Here is a 17,394-nt window from a genome sequence, read left to right on the forward strand (position 1 = left end):
TATTCAAGTGTGTTGCCTTGAAATTTGGTGTTTGCCCATTTTAAATATGTGCCTTCTATTTCCTGGCTCCATTTCTTAACCGTGCTTGAAAATGTTAAAAAATAAATAAATAAATGATTATGAACTTACCGTATGATTACAAAAAGGCATTTTGGAACCTTTATGACAGTGCCGCATTGACATCAGAAACCCCGTGTCATCAATTTTATTCATATTTGTTTGTTTTTTCATATACACCCCCCACCCCTCCCACCCCACTCTCTCGGGAAGTAGCCCCGCCCAACCCGCTTCTCATCCTCATCCCATCCTTGATAGAGATGAATGATCATCTTATGCCACCGAGAAAGCCTGCGTGCGCTTAATCATACTTCTGCCATTCTCATAAATCATCTGCTAGTATGCTCTAATAGATGCAGCAAGACCTCTTCTATGAGCCGTTAATGTACACGGCCACTAATCTACATAATCTCAAGCCTTTTCCCCTATTTTGTGGCTCTAATATGACTTTAATGGTTGAGGACCTGTACACTAGAGTGTAAAAAAAAATAAAAAAGGGAAAAAAAAAAGAAATCCTTGACTTCATTTTGCTTCTTCTTTGTAAGATGCTCATCACTTTCCTCTTCTTCCTATTCAACTTCCACTGACAGTTTTAGTTTACAGTCCTTAGCAGGCGAGTTCATTCAAGTTCACATCCCGCAGTTGAGTTGGCCGATTCGGAAAGGAATCCAATAAAATGGTCGTAAAGATAATGCTTGTTAATTTTCATAACTAGGCCATATTCCGCACCCGAATGTAAATGAACGGTCCGCACAAAACAGAACCTTTAGCGTCCTATTCGCTTGCCCAAATGCTTCCTCAGCAAATCTGATTAGCCTCCCGCTGCATATATTTCACAAGGTTGTTGAAACAAGCTGATGGAATCAATCGTGTCACAGTAAATTATGAACAGAATTAAGACTTTTATGTATTTTATATTTCAGTCCAGTGCTTCCCCCCCCCTCCCCCACCAAAAAAAAAGTGTTATTCCACACGCGTCCCTTCTCCTTTCGACTCTGTGGTTGCGGAATATTAAATAGTCACAGCACAAATGTACTGCAGTGGTGCTCGGTAGCCTTGTGATACATTTTTATGCACGGAAAATTGGAAGTAGTAAAGGGTGACGTTCCGAGGCGCCTTTGCAAAGCAGGAGCGCTTTCTAAAAGGCTGTGAGCGTGCCTAACCTTCAGCCTCATTACAAATCAATATCGCTTCTCTTACCTAAGCTATCTTTGCTCCGAAGGAGAAATGGCGCGTTTCGTGAAATGTGACAAGCGTGCGTGCGCGCACAAACCCAACGCGCCGCCGCCCCCCGATGGCGGAACAGTCGAAAAGAAGCAGAACATTAAATCTCATTTCTCATGCGCCCGTCCTGAAAATGCCTGACATTCTCGCACAAACATGTTTGCCGGTACGGCTCATAATGACGCCGATGAGGACCCCTCGCGCGTGCACGTACTCATTCAAAAGCTGACTGAAACTGGATTCTGCAGCAGGTTTATTGGACCCGACATATATAAGTGGAGAAAGAATTCTGAAGGCCTTTTTTTTTTCGTTTTGCTTTTTCCCGGATTCCCTATCTCTGACCAATATGGTGTTTTCCTCCTTTCCTGCAAGCCACTCAAAACACATCCTGTCAATCCACTTGAAAGTCCGATTACGGCTCCTTAGTGTCTTCTAAATGGATTTCAGAGAGGCACACTTCAGCACATATCACAACCAATCAGTGAATCTTCAAGTGAACTAATTATATTGTCAGTGGCAGCATCAGTAGCGAGTTATAATCCCCCCCGGCCCCCCACCCACCCCTCGTGACGGAAAATGCTATTGTCAGCTCAGCCGGCATTTAAGATTTGGTTTTTAACATGGTCGTGTCCACTCTGCAGCCCGTCATTTACATACCGCTGTGCAATTTTAGAAGACACAATTTATGCTCAAATTACAATAATGCACTAATTTGATTGACAGACAAACATGATTTTCATTGCCGCGTTGGCAGGTTTAAAAAAAATTATAATAATAAATTTTAAAAAGATGCCGTCATATTGTAGTCATATTTCTTGACTGCATATTTGGGCCCATTTTGGGTGTCCTTTTGCATGGACGGTTGACTCACTTCCTGTCCCAAGTGAGCAAGTCTGCCTTCCTAAAGTGCAGCTGTCGTTATTGTGTTGCGTTATTGTCTCGGTGATTTGCCTAATTAAGGTCCGCATGCCCTCACCGGCCACGACATGAGCACCTGCACACCCTAATGAGATCCAATAAAAAGTCTGTTTTTGAAACGGCCGCTTATGAAGCAATTATGTTCAGTTTTATTAGCGTCTAAAGTCGTGAATTTAATTTTGTTTTATAATGACGCTTTGTTGTGGTTGTAAATTTTCTCAACGGGCGTGGTAGGTAAATATTCAGTTTGAAAAAAGCGGCATTTTCAATATTGTGGATAAACACTGTAACTAAATGATACTTAATTGTAGTTATCACTTTAAGTAAAAAATAATCATTATTATACACTGTATATATATATATTTTTTTTTTCTTTAATCAAATTACATTTTAGTGGGTTTTTTTTTTTTTTTTTTTGCAACCAGAATAATAAGATCTTATGAAAGTGTATGCCTGCGTCTCATTAAAGGTCAAGCCCTTGACTGGCCCATTTTCTAATTTTGTCAACGAGTGGTTCGTATCTCTGTAATAACATTTTATTTTGTGCGCTGGGATAGCTTACTTTTTTTTTTTTCTTCACTCTACACTTGTCCAGTACGCCTGGTAGCTTGAACAAACAGGGCACATTAGCACGGTGATGTAACAGAAGAAACACTTCTTCTGTCGCCCTCGTGTATTGCGTTAATGTCGACTGTTCCCTCTCGAAGCGCAGGGGCCCCCGAACCAATGAGCGAGTGTTCTTACTTCTGTGCGTTCCCGAGCTGCAGTGTCGCGTGGTGTGCGTTTCATTCCGTGTTCTGGGCAGAATCGGAAACGTCTGCAGTCTGATGCTCGTACACGGCACCGCCGACATGAATACTCGCGGTTATCCTCCTGCGCTGTCCGTGTTTTGTCAGCGGGCGTTACAACCTGAACAGAAACACGACTAAAATGATCGAGCAAAGCCTTGCACAGCTCGAACTCCCTGATTACAATTGTAAGGCAAGCAGTCAGTCACGGTGCGGACTCCAATGAGGACTTTACTTGCAGGCTCATGGCAGGGATTAATCCTCTGATTCAGGCCGTCTTGGGTCATATCTTCAAAGCGACGAGACACATTGTCGCCACGCGTGCAGTGCAAGATACAGTTGTTGTCTTCCAAAAGCACATCAGCGGGCAATTTTCATTGTTTACAGTGTTTACAGTCACTGCAGTCCCGTGGCGTCGAAGTCCAACATTATTTGATGTGGGATTTTTTTTTTTAATCATTAGAAAACTGTTGCTTTCGGTAAATCCGTGAATCAAGCTCTTTTTTTTTGTCACCTAAAAAAAGGGTGTGTTGTATTTACTCATTTTATTTTGTCAAGTGGTTGCATGAAATATTTTTTAGCTGAAAAATAATTACATTAAAAATCTTTTTTTTTTGTGGTATTTGCATTATTTGCATGTGGATTTTAATGTATTTTTTTCAATTTTGTATTTATTTTTTTTGGAGTATTTCCATACCGGACCGCTGCTTTTTTATTTATTTTTTCTTCTACATTGTTCATTTGAAGAATCCTATTTTCATTGAGATAAAAATTATTACGGTCGAATCCCGTCCGTCAAAAAAAAAAACTTTCAGGCTTCCTTCTATTACCACATTGATTTTGCGGTCGGTAACCAACAATAACAATCAAATCATTTGGGGGCATAATTTATATTGTCATACTTATTGATTTTACATCATATAGTGACTCGGTACTTTTCCGCCATCTTTTCTTTTGCTGCCTTCAGATCATCAGATCTGCGGCTACTTGATGATCCATCCTTGCATGCTTGGTGCAATTTGTGTTGCATACGGGCTAGACGAAAGGAACATTTTCATCTTTTTTATTATATTATATATTCTTCTTGGAGAAAATCCGACCGGAATCCCAAAGCGGGCCTAATAACAGCCCTGTCATTTGACATTTTTAATATTAATCTGCCCTAGCGTGCAAGACTTAAACGGATCAGACTTTTCCCCAACCCCCTCGCTGTCTGACACTTTGGACCCCCCCGCGTTTGTGTGCGCCTGTCTGCGTGTCAGTGCGAGAGACCTTCACCGTAATGAGTATTCATTTTGCACAACTTAGAGCTGCCTACCTGCTGAACGAATTAGCATCGGAATCAGCATCAGGCGCACGCGAGGGCATTGATGTGAATTAAAGCTCGCTGAATTATTAATTTCCACCTGCTGGAATCACATCCTGCCCCCCTTGTTTGTCCCCTTCACGCCGTGAGCGCTCTCGCACGTCTACCTTTTTATCATCATCAAACCAAACACCAGCACATCACAAATCAATGTTAAGATGTTGCAGTGACGGCGTGATTTCATTTGTATTGTTTTTAATATTCCTTCACAAGAACTGTGAAGATGTTTGGGCCCTTTTGGGAGTTTCTGAAGCGGGCCTCTCTGGCTGTGATTAATATTAATTATTGTGGGCAATTAGGGGGCTGACATTTATTGTGTTAAGTGCTTTGTGATTTGTTCATTTTCATGTTTAAGGTTAATTGAAGCAAGGGGAAATATAAAGGAAACTTCACATTGATTCCTTTCTCAAAGTCTCTTGAAGTATTGTTCCGAGATGTCTTGCAACATTATACTTTTTGAAGTCACAATATGTAACATGGTGTGTGTGAACTGCAATCGGTGTATCGGGTGGGGACGCATAGATTTGCTCTTCTACAAAGCCACTTCTTATATAAATGTCACTTTTAAAAGGCTAAAAGAAGATTTAAGTACCGGTGCTGTTAATCATTATACTTCTGGCCGAAGTTCTTTTTCATCTTCCATATAGAAGCGCGTTACGGAGAGAAGCATGCTTTGTCTGCCGCAGCGCATGTGGACGATCTGCTTAGCAGCTCCATTAATGTTTTTTGGAACTTTTTAGTTTAAAATGGCTTACCAGAATCTAAATTGATCTCGGTAGCTTAATGGACAGTAAATCCTTGTTGTGGAAGTGCAACATGACTCCCGTTCTTGTTGTTCCTTTGGATTTTGAGGGTGACAAGCTCTAATATTCATCTCTTTTTTTGGGGGGGGGGGGGGGGGGGGGGTTAAATTTTGACTTGTCAATTTAAGACGGGGCGGCCCGGTAGCCAGAGGTTAGCACGTCGGCTTCACAGTGCAGAGGTACCGGGTTCGATTCCAGCTCTGGTCTGCCTGTGTGGAGTTTGCATGTTCTCCCCGGGCCTGCGTGGGTTTTATCCGGGTGCTCCGGTTTCCTCCCACATTCCAAAAAACATGCATGGCAGGCTGATTGAACACTCTAAATTGTCCCTAGGTGTGAGTGTGAGTGCGAATGGTTGTTCGTCTCTGTGTGCCCTGCGATTGGCTGGCAACCGATTCAGGGTGTCCCCAGCCTACTGCCCGGAGACAGCTGGGATAGGCTCCAGCACCCCCCGCGACCCTTGTGAGGATCAAGCGGTTAGGAAGATGAATGAATGAATGAATGAATTTAAGACGGAAGAAAAATAGTAAGAAAATCCACACTATAGCGAAGTATAGCGAAGTGCTTCGGTGAGATCCAGAGCGGCGAATTAAAAGTGTGAACACATCCCCGCTTCCCCTGCGGCTCAAAAGCATTTGGACATGACAGGCCGTGCCAGAGTCTCTTATATTCCCACTATAGAAGACCTCAGTCTTGCTCGCTGTCAGCTCAAACGGTCGTTTCTTTCAGTGGCTCTCATCTGTATGCGTTGCGTGTTTGCTTATCAGTAGTCTGACTCTGTCTATCTGTCAAAGTGAAGGAGTCCATTTTCCCCTCGCTGTTTATTGCCGTCTCTTTGCACAGTACGTAGCCCACCATCTCGCGTTGCATCTGTCGCTCGCGGTCCGTCGGGCCGATCGCTTTCTACTCGCCGTCTCTCGCAGCGGTTGGTCCCTCCAGCCTCCTCGGAATGCAAACGCATATCTTGAGTTGAACACCTTGAAGGAAGAGATCCGGATATGAGCGCGCGCATGTACGCACACGTGTTTCCGCCATGTTCCATTTCATCCAGCCAGTCCCGGTCGACACATTAGACAAATGGATCGGTTGGTTTGCCAGGACATCTTTCCTTCTGTCCCTTCCCATCGGAAAACCTTAATTTCCAGTGAACGCGTATATATTAAAACTCATTCAGTACCAACCAATTCTAGACCAAGTCTGAAATGACGTTTAAAAACGTCTTTGGGAGTGAATAAGTTAAGAGACGCATTTCTTGCGACCTCGTTGCTCCCTGGTGTTGCACGCTTTTTGGGAGAGTCCACCTTTTGTTGACAAATGGCTGACGGTCACTTTCGATTTTCGGCATTGACTTTTTGTGGCCGCCTGAACGACCCCTCGCCGTGGTAGATGATTGGCAGCGCACGAAAATAAAAGAAAAGAAAATAAACATCCTTCTTTTGTGATCCGAGCGGCTCATATTGTGTCCATCGGCCCCGTATTATTAAAACGCATTTTCTGCGCGGTGGAATTTTCCAGCTCGTCCACTGAATTGAAGAGATAAGCAGGCCTCTTGCTGACAATTTGATGTCATCGTTATTCGGCTCCGTCTTACATGCCTCGCCTGACCGTTTGTGCTTCGCCGCCGCGGTGGTTTTGCTCGATGCTCCGAGTCCGATTCACACTTTGTCATTGATGCAAATACGCCGCAATCATGTCACCTTGTTTGACCTTGACGGTTCTCGAGCTGCTTAACAACGTCGGCATACGCTACAAGGAGAGGAACGCAGCACCAAGAGTGAAAGGGGGTTTTGTGTCGCTTGGAAATCCTTCGACAGGATTTAAACTGCACTGGGAGTCAGATTTCCGATTGTTCGACAGCACCACCTGAGCCATGCCTCTCCCTTCAAATGCAAGGAATTCACCTTCAGTAGACGCCGCGGCCTTTCAGTAGCATTCCGTGAGGTGATTCGAATGGTCGCAGCAGGATTTGTGATGATCCCCAAAGCACTCCGTATTTATGTTCCGCTCAGATGTGAGAACGTAGCCTGCAGGTTAGCGTTTGGACTTAAATTACACAGCGTCCACTTTGTGGGTGTATAGAAAGCTTAGGAAGCAAAACAAACTATGGACAAACAGCATCCCTTAAGACAGGATTTTTTTTTTTTTTTGTGGTCAGTGATTTTTCTTTTTTCCTTTTCTCAATTTTCACCCAAAAAAAAAACCTACCTGTCTGCACGCTAACACCCTGAATATTAAACTTGGCTCGAGTCGAAGCAGAGTATTGAACAGGAGCTGGCATCCTGATTTCACAGCCATTATCACCTGTTCCGAAGGCATGGCAAGTGGCAAATGAAACGGCGTGGCGCCAGCGCGGAATAGACACTTTTTATTCGCCGCGTGTTTAACGCGAGGCGCCTTGTCACGCCCGCATTGAGCTTCATTAAGCTTCCGTCGCGCGGCGTGTAGTGTACTCGTGTGTAAGGTCATAAGTGCTTATCACCCGCAACCATATTCCCGCCTTTTGTAGTCAATCCCCGGCAAGTGCAGCGGTTGCACTTTGGGGACGTCGCAGATACTTCAGACGCCTCGCAAATACAGTGGGGGCTGCTCTATAAACAACACCCCCTAAATGGAGCTCGAGGCTTTTCAAAACTGGAGCCCGGCACAGTCCTCCTCCTGTTGTTGTACTAATGTGGGGACCGAAGTGAAGTTGGACACCACCTGTCAAGCAAATTGCCGAGAAATAAAATTTCGTGGCTCCATCTGATATTTTTTGTGTGTGTGTGTTGCAGCATGTCCCCCCGGATCATACAAGATGTCTTCCAGGCAGCAGGAGTGCTTCCCCTGCCCCGCAAACAGCGTTTCCGAGGATGACGGCTCGGTGGCGTGTGTGTGCAGAGACGACCACTTCAGAACTCCCCTGGACTCGCCCTCGTCACCGTGCACACGTAATAACATTCGCGTCTTGCCACTTGGATGGTTTGCGATTAAATGAGCGATCATATGTGTCAGCTTGCTCGTTCGGGCTGGTTAACCGGTATGTCGCGCCTCCATATGCTTGCTGAGGAATCACTTAAGCCGTGTGTCGGACTTCACTCGATGCCTCTTATCTGTCACCCCCCCCCCTCGCCCCCTCCACCCGCAACACTTCTTGAACATCCGTCCTCAAGCGCCTTTCTCTCCCTCCTCATTCCTTCATTTCACATCCCATCTGTCTCCCCCCCACCTCATCCTTCACCTTGTGCACCTCCTCTGCTATTGAATTTCCTTGAAAAATTGCCAAGCACTCCCCCAAGATAGACGGAATGCGGTATGCATCTCATGTGAGATGTTTTGCAGCCGGTGATCCGAGCATACATCTTATTTCTTTATTAAAATGACTTTTTTTTCGGGCCGTTTTCATTTTCTGCAGATTTCACTGCACAATATCAAGAATGCGGAAATAACGGTTAAATCCAGTCTTCATTTGATACGATTTTCTAGTTGATGCTCCCCTGGACAGTTAAAAAAAAACAAAAAACATTCCAGACCAAGGTCTACTATCCACTCACTGAAACAAAATGTAACTTGTTTTGCGTCTGTAGCCACAGCCGCCATTCCCCCTTTTGTCTATATTTAACGTGGAGTCCCTCCTCTTGCCGATGTTCCTCCCTCGTTTCATATCGTTTGACATTAGGTTCGCATTATGTGTAAAAAGAATAAACCCATAAGCCATTTTCTTGATCTTTATCCATGACATCCTCATCTAACGAATCTTGCGCTATTTGGCATCCATTTGCGGGTATTACCGTTATGGAGAAGAGTCATTCAACGGAACACCTCAACGCAGTCAGACTTCTTAAAGGGAGGCTATTATGTATTTTTTTCCGCCCTCACTGAGCATTTTCAAATAATGAAACTACTTGGAGGGAGTATTTTCTGCTTCAGTGCTGTCAATGGGTTTGTCAGACAATATTTTCAGGGATTGGCTTTTAAGGTGTGGCGGACAAATACAACACAATAATATGATATGACCTGCATGACACTGTATTTTCTAAACATAATAATAAGCACGAATCATGACACGAGGAACGTCCTATTGGAGCCGCAACCCCCCCCTCCCCGGTCGCTATGGTAATCTTTAAACGTGCCTTCAGAATAAGTTACACCGCAAATACAAAGTGCATGAAAAATACGACTCACCATCGCCACATATGCAGAGTGGGCTTGGTATATGGCAATCTCCCGTTGAGATAAATCCGTATTTTAAGTAGGACTCCGATACTGTCAATTAAATGGAGCGTTCTCTTTCTTGGAAATCACAGGCTCCTCTTCTGTCTCCTGGCTGGATTTTTTCCCCCTTTCTAAAGACGTTTGTTTTGCTTTTTTACTCGTTTTGCTAGCTCCTGGGTTTCATTTTCGTCACGTAACTGATAAGCGCGCCTTGACCTGAGTCAAGAGTGACATACTGTCGGATGTAACAGAGAATCCGATGATTTTTCAAAATAAAACATCTTTCAGATTGAGAAATAAATCAAACGGAAGTAATGTAAGTTATTTATTCTTTCTGTGCGGCCCGGTAACAAATGACTCACAGAGCAGTACCAGCCCACGGCCCAGGGGTTGGGGACCTCTAGTTTAGGGCACCACAATGTACAGTAGAATTTGAAGGCTTCACTTTCTGGTCTCGTTCATTCCCAAAGACATGTTTATATGTATTTTCAGACTCCACACATTCAATCCCTGATACATTTTTATTTTTCAAGATTGTACCGCATGAGTTTTAACATAGGAAAATGGAACTGCCTCATAAAACAGTTTTGATACGTATCGTTAATATATTTAAGATTCTGATTATATTCAAACACGGGTCTGATGATATTGAAATTACAGGCGTAAATGATGTTGGGTTTTTTTTTTGTGTGTGTGAATAGCACTGGGAGAGGTCAGCCCCTTGCAGTTTTGAAATCCAAATAATTGTCATCTCTGAATTAAGAGAGCGCTCGAAATGAGCATAATAGGTCCCCCTTTTAGCTCATCCCCGCCACTCACCGCTGTCTTTTTTTTTGTTTTTTTGTCGCGTCTCATTTCCTCTTCTCTCCGTTCGCTCATCCATTTCACACAAGGCGCACATATTGCGACGCGATTCTTCATCCTTCTGTCAAACTGAAATTTCTTGCCTCTGTCCTCGAGCAACAAGCACATGCGGCACGCTACAATCTCACCCTGTCTGCACGTTATCATTTTCACCCCCCCTCCCCCCCCCTGCCCCCCTCCCCCAAAAGCTCCTCTTGCATGCCAAATACCACAACTCTCCAATAAAGATGCATTACGGGGCCAGTAGGACAAAGCCCATACAGGGGAGCTGGATTGATTTCTGCATAGAGAACAGCTTAGTAATTAGATGGCACAATAATGGGCTGTATATCCTCGCGAGTACTCGGGGACACTAAAACCACGGGGTCACGAGGTCTGTTACGTATGCATACATCCACACACAGATTCACGAGTGTGCGGTCATACCGACTTTTTACGGCGCGGTTTAATTACAATATCGATTGCTGAGCTCTGCGATCCGCCCCGCGATAACGTTTATAGTAGCCTAATGACCACATTAATTACACAATTGATTCGGTAATTATGATCATCCCCAGATTTGGCTAATCCTCCGCATGGATCGAGACCAGGGAGTAAGAGAAGGAGTTTTTGTTTTGGGTTTGTTTAATCTGGAATTAAATAACAACAGGAGTGATGAATCAACTGTCTGGAAGTGAGAGAAGTTCTGTTTTGGGAATGGGAATTCGGTTACATCCAGAAGATATTTTTGAAGTATTTGGGAGAATTGCTTGTGTTTGCCAACTTTGCGTTCGATTTATATTTGGTGTTTAATTGAATTTAACATTTTAAAATCTCAATGTCATTAATTACTCATGATAATATGATATATAATATTTTTGGAGGTTTTTTTTAGCAAGGATCATGCAAGTTGACACACATGACTTTCTTTCAGGGGGCCACATAAAATGATGTGGCGGGCCGGATGTGGCCCCCAGGCCTCGAGTTTGACACACGTGGGATACAGGGTGCATGTGAAAGGGTTAATGTTAGCGCTTTCCATGCTTGCAGCAGTCAAATCAAGCGGGCTTTTTTTTGACAAGTGAACGGCTCCAATGACGAATCCTTGAAAGCGATGCATAGTATTTGCCAACGCATTCCTCTGCAAATTGATTGATGCCGACAACTTGCAGCCAAAATGACAAAGATGAAACGGAAGAACTATTTTGATGGTTGTAGCAATCCATCTTGGAAGACATCAACAGATTTTAATGATAGATGCAAAAAGTCACCACACTGGATTTTGAGGCATTACATTTTAACTTGCTTTTCATTTGTAGCAGCCATTTTGGGGCGCGGGGGCAGGGGGGGGGTCTGATTGGGTTTATTTAATTCACATTAAAAGGAAGTTTGTCCCAAATGGGGAGTGTACAACAAGAGCAAAGGACAGGAGTGAGACGAGTCAGGGAGTGAGACAGGAAGCGGGTTACGTTTTTTTTTTTTTTTAATGCAAAGCGTAGAGCAAAAACGAGAAAAGTCAGAATGCGGCATGACTAAAGTCCCAGCTGGGTCTTCATCAAATAAATGCAGCGATGCCCTTCTGATCTGATGAAATTTTGCTCTCCATGTGGCCTCCATTGAGCAGCTGCGTTTTGTGACGCGTTTGCTTACGCACGTGGCGGCGCACTCTGACTTAGTCATCACGCAGGACACACGCGCGCTGCCATATAAAATGCATGGGCTTTAATGGACATCAGCTCTCTTGAGCTCTCCGAGAAAAGAATGGGCGCGGGTCGGCCAAGACGCGCTTACCACTGGATCACCGTGCCACCCTGTATGAAGTCAATGCAACGTATTTTCCTGTTTCAGGCCCCCCGTCTCCTCCCCGGGACTTGGTCTACACCATGAAGCAGTCCACTCTCATCTTGGAATGGGCCGCGCCATCCGACACGGGTGGTCGGGTGGATCTGACCTACAGCGTGGGTTGCCGGCGCTGTCCCGGCAGGCGCTGCGAGCCTTGCGGGGCCAGCGTGGGTTTTGTGCCTCAGCAGATCGGTCTGACGGAGAGGACGGTGACTGTGGTCAATCTCCTCGCCAACATGAACTACACCTTCACTGTGGAGGCTTTGAACGGAGTGTCCGAGCTTCTACCCAACAAGAGGTTCTACACACAGGTCAATGTGTCAACAAATTTGCCTGGTGAGTCACGGTGCGTCCTTATTTTAGATTGTAGTTTTTGATTCGGGATGTGTCACTTTGGATGGATGGATGGATGGATATATATACGTGTTTTTTGGGAGGGAGGGGGGATGTTGCAGGGGGGTCGTTTTTGATTGTATCCTTCAGTACTCACATGAAAACCATCCGGGCCTTCACGATGTGAATCAACTATTCATGCAAACACGCCTAAATGTTTATATTTTGAAAATGCTGATTTATATGCAAATCAATCACTCAAACAAAATGGAAACTCTTCAAAGATTGGCAAACTAATTAGAAAAGTCAGAGTCGTGACACGAAGATGATGCAACTGCAGTGAGTCGACGTGAAATGAGAAATGTTTTTTTTTTTGTCTGCAAAGCGCTTGAATTTGAATCGACCGCGGGAAAACGGGCTTCAGACAGAATGGCATGGTCTTCAAAACGGACGGTGAGATGCGTGTTGTCCTGATCGAACCTCCTTGGGGGCCGGTTCAGGCCCGCGGGCCGTATGTTTGACACCCCTGACACCCCTGGTCTAACGTGTGATTCGAGGGCCCTTGAAAATGTAAATATTTTCCAAAAGTCAAATGTTTTTTTGTTTTTTTGGGGGGGTGGGTGGTTGAATTAGCAGTGAAGCATGACAGTGCTTTAACAATGCAGGTGTTCGGTACGTTTTTCTTTTTTCTACTGAATTGGTTTTGAAGCCACGATAATTCTGCCCGACAGCAATGATGTCACAAGGAATGTTTGCTGATTTGTGAAGGAGCAGTGGATGGCTCCCAAACAGATGGATTTTTTTTTCCCACTCGCCCTCTGGCCAATGGGGGCGTGAGGGGCAGAGGGGGGGTGGGGGTAGGGATTTTGCATGTTTGGATGGATGGATAAATTGGAGGTTGGGGATAGAAACGTAGCAGGGGTTGCGTGAGTCGATGGGGCATGTGGCGGATAAATCTGGGATCAGAATTACCCGGGGCTCCTTATCTAGCCGCGGATTTTGCGCGGAACAGGCGCACATGCGTCTGCGGCGCCTGCACAGGGCCATTTGGGCGTGACAGCTGACTCTGTGCATTGGCGCGTACGCCATCTCGTACGCGCAGGAACGATAGCACCCCGCGGTATCGTCGCCCCTCGGCTTGTACGGCTTTTGTGTGCGCGCGCGCGAGTGATCGAAAACGCACGCGGGTTGAACGTCCCGGCCCCCCTGGTGATACTTCCAAAGCCCTTTAGCTGAGGCAGAGAAGTCGAGGGGGAGGATGCAGGATGGCTCTAGTGACGGGGTGGGTCAAGGAGGAGGAAAGGATTGGCATTTCAATATCCTGAGAGGATTAGCGGCTCCGCTTAGATGGCTGGTCCCCACGGAGTTCCACGGGCCTGAGAGACGGACGAAGGAAGGCGGAGGGGAAGAAGGGGCGCTTGAATCTAGAATTTGAAGGGATGAGGAGAGGTGAGCGGCGTAACGATGTGAGCGGAGGAAAAGTGCGGGGTGGGGGGGGCGCAGATGAGTTCAGATGAGTTAGTGGAAAGGAGTGGAGATGCTGTGCAGACGAGGGCTATCTTATTGTGAACTATGTGTCGTGGTGGTGCTTGAGGACAGACAAACGGGGAGGGGGGGGGGGGTAGTCTTGCAAGAGGAAGAATTTGAGGTGATGAAGGTGGCAAGCCCGTGGCTAGAAATGACCATTTAGTGCCCAAATATTTTTGGATTGCATCAACCTGTGTTTGACTGGAGAACAGGATGTGCCCCCCCCCCCACACACACACTTTCAAATTCGCACCCATTAACAGTTCTGCCAGTCTGATTCTAATCTAAAACAAGAAATGGAGCTGATTGTCACTCTGACTCGACACTACGTTGTTTTTTTTGGGGGGGGGGGGGCTCGAACAACCATTGATGTGTGATTGCAGAACTATATGAATATTTATGAGTCGAGAGCCGAGATCGCTGGCTTTTTTCCCCCTGCATTTGAATATTTACTTCTCTGTCAGAATGACGGCTGATCCGCCGCTAATAAACAAAACTTTGCTTTTCTTGATCAAGTTCCCAAGAGCCTCCCCTCCTCCCTCCCCCATGACACTTTCACACCTCTCTACCTTTTCTCTGCTCATCCCCGCCTCCGGCACTCTGCATGGAGGCATTTCAATCCCCTTTTTTTTTTTTTCCTCCTTAATTAGAAGTGATGGCAAGGTGAGGCTTCAGCAGGCACTAAATGAATAGAGTCATCAAGCTACTTTTCGGGACTATAACACAGCCACTGAAGATGCTTTGTCACTCTGTGATGGAAATTTTAATTGCCTACCACTTGGCCTGGATTTGGCATCGATCAAGAGCTACTGACTCTGGATATGAATTTAATGTTTTTTTTAAATGATTATACAATTAATTATTATTTTTTTCTGTTGTCGTGGAAAGTTTGATGGCCACTGTGATAGCCACGCAAAGCTCGGGGGAAGGTGACCACGCAACCCCGTATCTATAATTCAGGCTCGAAGGGCAGACTTCAATGCAATCTGAGCCATCCCAAAGCAAACAAAATAACACCAGAGGGTCAGACTAGTCATAAAACTTCACAATTCTTCCCCCCCGGGTCTTATTTTTTATTATTTGTAATACCTTGTAAGGTGCCTCTGTTAAAAGAGCTTCCGTCAAGTCCCGCTGTGTAAAAATAGTGGGCGATCCGCATCGAGAGCCGAAGCTAAATTTTCTTTGATCAGAGCCGGGAGGTCGCTGACAGGCTAATTAGCTTGTCTGGGTGAATAGTGAACACCCCCCCTCCCACCCACCCCCCGCCCAAACACACCCAGGCAGGCATGCGTTTACGCGCACGTATACAAAGTTGCTCCGGCGTTCTTTGGCATCGGCTTCGTCTTATAAAATTTTAATCAGCGCACGGCGTCATCCGAGCTCTCATTAATCAGTATGATTGATCCGTCAAATTATCTTTTGTGATGATGGTGATCATAGAAACGGGGAAATAATACATGACAGATGATGGGAATGTACTTGAAAGTGTAACAGGGGGTGATTTACCGGGCGCTGGTTGAAAATGTCGTGCTTGGAAATTGAAAAAGATGGTCGGTTGATTCATTTGGGTGCTTTTCGTTGGGTTTATTGAGCTGATTTTTAGTTTCGCATTTTCATCATCAAGACAAGATTTGCAAAATTGTCCAAATGCAAATGCACGAGACGGCTTCGTTGAAACACCGGGACCGGCGATATGCGCCGTCAGTGATCATTAAAGCAGTTCGGCAAGGAAGTGATTGACAGACACGCGGGGAAAGGGCAAATGTGACAAGGCGCCGGTGAGACTGATGATCAGAGGAAGGAGGTACATGATGAAAAGACGGGCAAGGGCATAACGATTCAAAGTAAGAGGGAAAAAAAAAGGCTCAATGTTTTGGGAAAAATAAAGAGCAAGATAAAAGGCATCCAACACACCTCGTTGAAATGCGGTAGTTGAACGCTGCCCATCACGCCGTCTCGGCTGGTCCCAAAATGATCATTGACCACAGAAAAATGCGATCCAGAGTTGCCATGACAACGATGATACCGATTAGCCTCTCATCAGTAACTCTACCCTGGAAATTAAGCTGTTTTTTTTTTCTTTCCCAAGCTGTCATGCTCAATTAAAAGAGATCTTGGTCATTCTCGCGCCCGGTTGCCAATTGTCTCTTTTGCCTTTATTAGCTTGTTTGCGCGCCGGTTCTCGTCCTGCTCCCGGCCACCCGCCCACTGACTGGCACTTTTAATTACGTCGTCACCGAGACTCCTTTTTCCCCATGTCGCACTAATAGACACCCTCTTCTTTTTCCCCCCGATGTCAGATACGCACACGCCCAATTTGGTGACCGGAATGAGAGCCAACGTGTACGTAATCGTTTAAATGGAAATGTCCAAGTGTCTCTTCTTTGCTGGGCATCCCTTTCACAGATAAGACTTATTCAAAATTGCTGTGTGTGTGTGTGTGTGTGCGAGTGTATGTGTGTTTTAATATCCTCCCTCCCCAGTTTTTCCCCTCCCAACACTGGTATGAACAATAATAACCTCCGAAGATTTCTATCAGCTCACCTCGCCTCCTTTCCTCGCTTTCTCCGCTGCTGAACTTTTTTTTTTCCAGATTATTATTTTCCGAATAGAATCAAGCCGTGTATTTGCATTGGAGCATGAAAGCCGCTGAATCTCGATAGGACATTTCGTCCCACGTCTCAAAGCAGGTTCTTGAAAGCAACGCGGATGCTCCGAGTGACATCGTGGAGATTTTGGACACAATCCCACACGCATGAAGTTGCTCATCTTGAGGAAATAACGCATGTGATAGAAGGTCACGGCGGATTCGGAGATCTGCACGGACCACCGTGTGGACCACTGCAGAGGATTCGGCATCTGTCTTCTTTGATAATCAAACAGCCGTACCGGTCGTGCAAGCGCTGCCTTTGTCCGTACGGGGCCACAGGAGCCGCTTTGAATTGAAATTCGTGCGAGTCTTTCAGGAAACTGGCACTTTGAGAGCGCGGAAGGCAAAGTTAAAAACGGGCCTGGAATCTTTGGCGCCATGCGTGTTGCGCATACTAACTATTAACTTGCCATTCATTTTACCTTGTGTCTGCCCCAACTAGTCATCTCATATAAAGGCAGCGACTATGCTTTAAATTCACTTCAAAAATGACCGTCCCGGTCCGACATTGTGCCGACCGTCCTGTAATATTATTCCTCTATTCCCCCCGCCCCCCACCCGTTTTTTTTTCTCATTGTTTGCCTTTTGAAGCCTGCAAGCCTCATCTGCACGATTGGGACGTGCACTGCGAAGCTTTCAAATTGGGCATTTTGTGAAGTTGTATGTCTTTCTGACAAGTGCCTATCAGCGTCTCCCCTCAATGTTGTCGGCGCTCGACAATGAGTGTTTGAAAATGACTTCCAACGCGAAGCTAAGGAGGCTTCTCGCCTGCGAGGCCCGCCAACTCTTCTCTTATTGCATGTGAAACTCATTCTGTGCCTGTCAGTGTTCATGTGTCACTGAAAATAAGACAAA

The 17,394-nt window shown here is 45.5% G+C and overlaps 1 protein-coding gene across 3 annotated transcripts in view; it reads left to right on the forward strand.

The window, feature by feature from the left end:
• LOC127604512 (ephrin type-A receptor 7) overlaps window positions 1–17,394 on the forward strand; it is a 107,419-nt gene that overhangs the window by 59,334 nt on the left and 30,691 nt on the right. For all 3 annotated transcript variants that reach the window (XM_052071620.1, XM_052071621.1, XM_052071622.1), the window contains exons 4-5: window positions 7,925–8,080; window positions 12,036–12,365. In XM_052071620.1, coding sequence (XP_051927580.1) covers window positions 7,925–8,080; window positions 12,036–12,365 — 486 coding nt within the window. The remainder of the gene's footprint in view (window positions 1–7,924; window positions 8,081–12,035; window positions 12,366–17,394) is intronic.

The sequence above is a fragment of the Hippocampus zosterae genome, chromosome 7 (genome assembly GCF_025434085.1).
Source record: "Hippocampus zosterae strain Florida chromosome 7, ASM2543408v3, whole genome shotgun sequence".
NCBI classification, from domain to species: domain Eukaryota; kingdom Metazoa; phylum Chordata; class Actinopteri; order Syngnathiformes; family Syngnathidae; genus Hippocampus; species Hippocampus zosterae.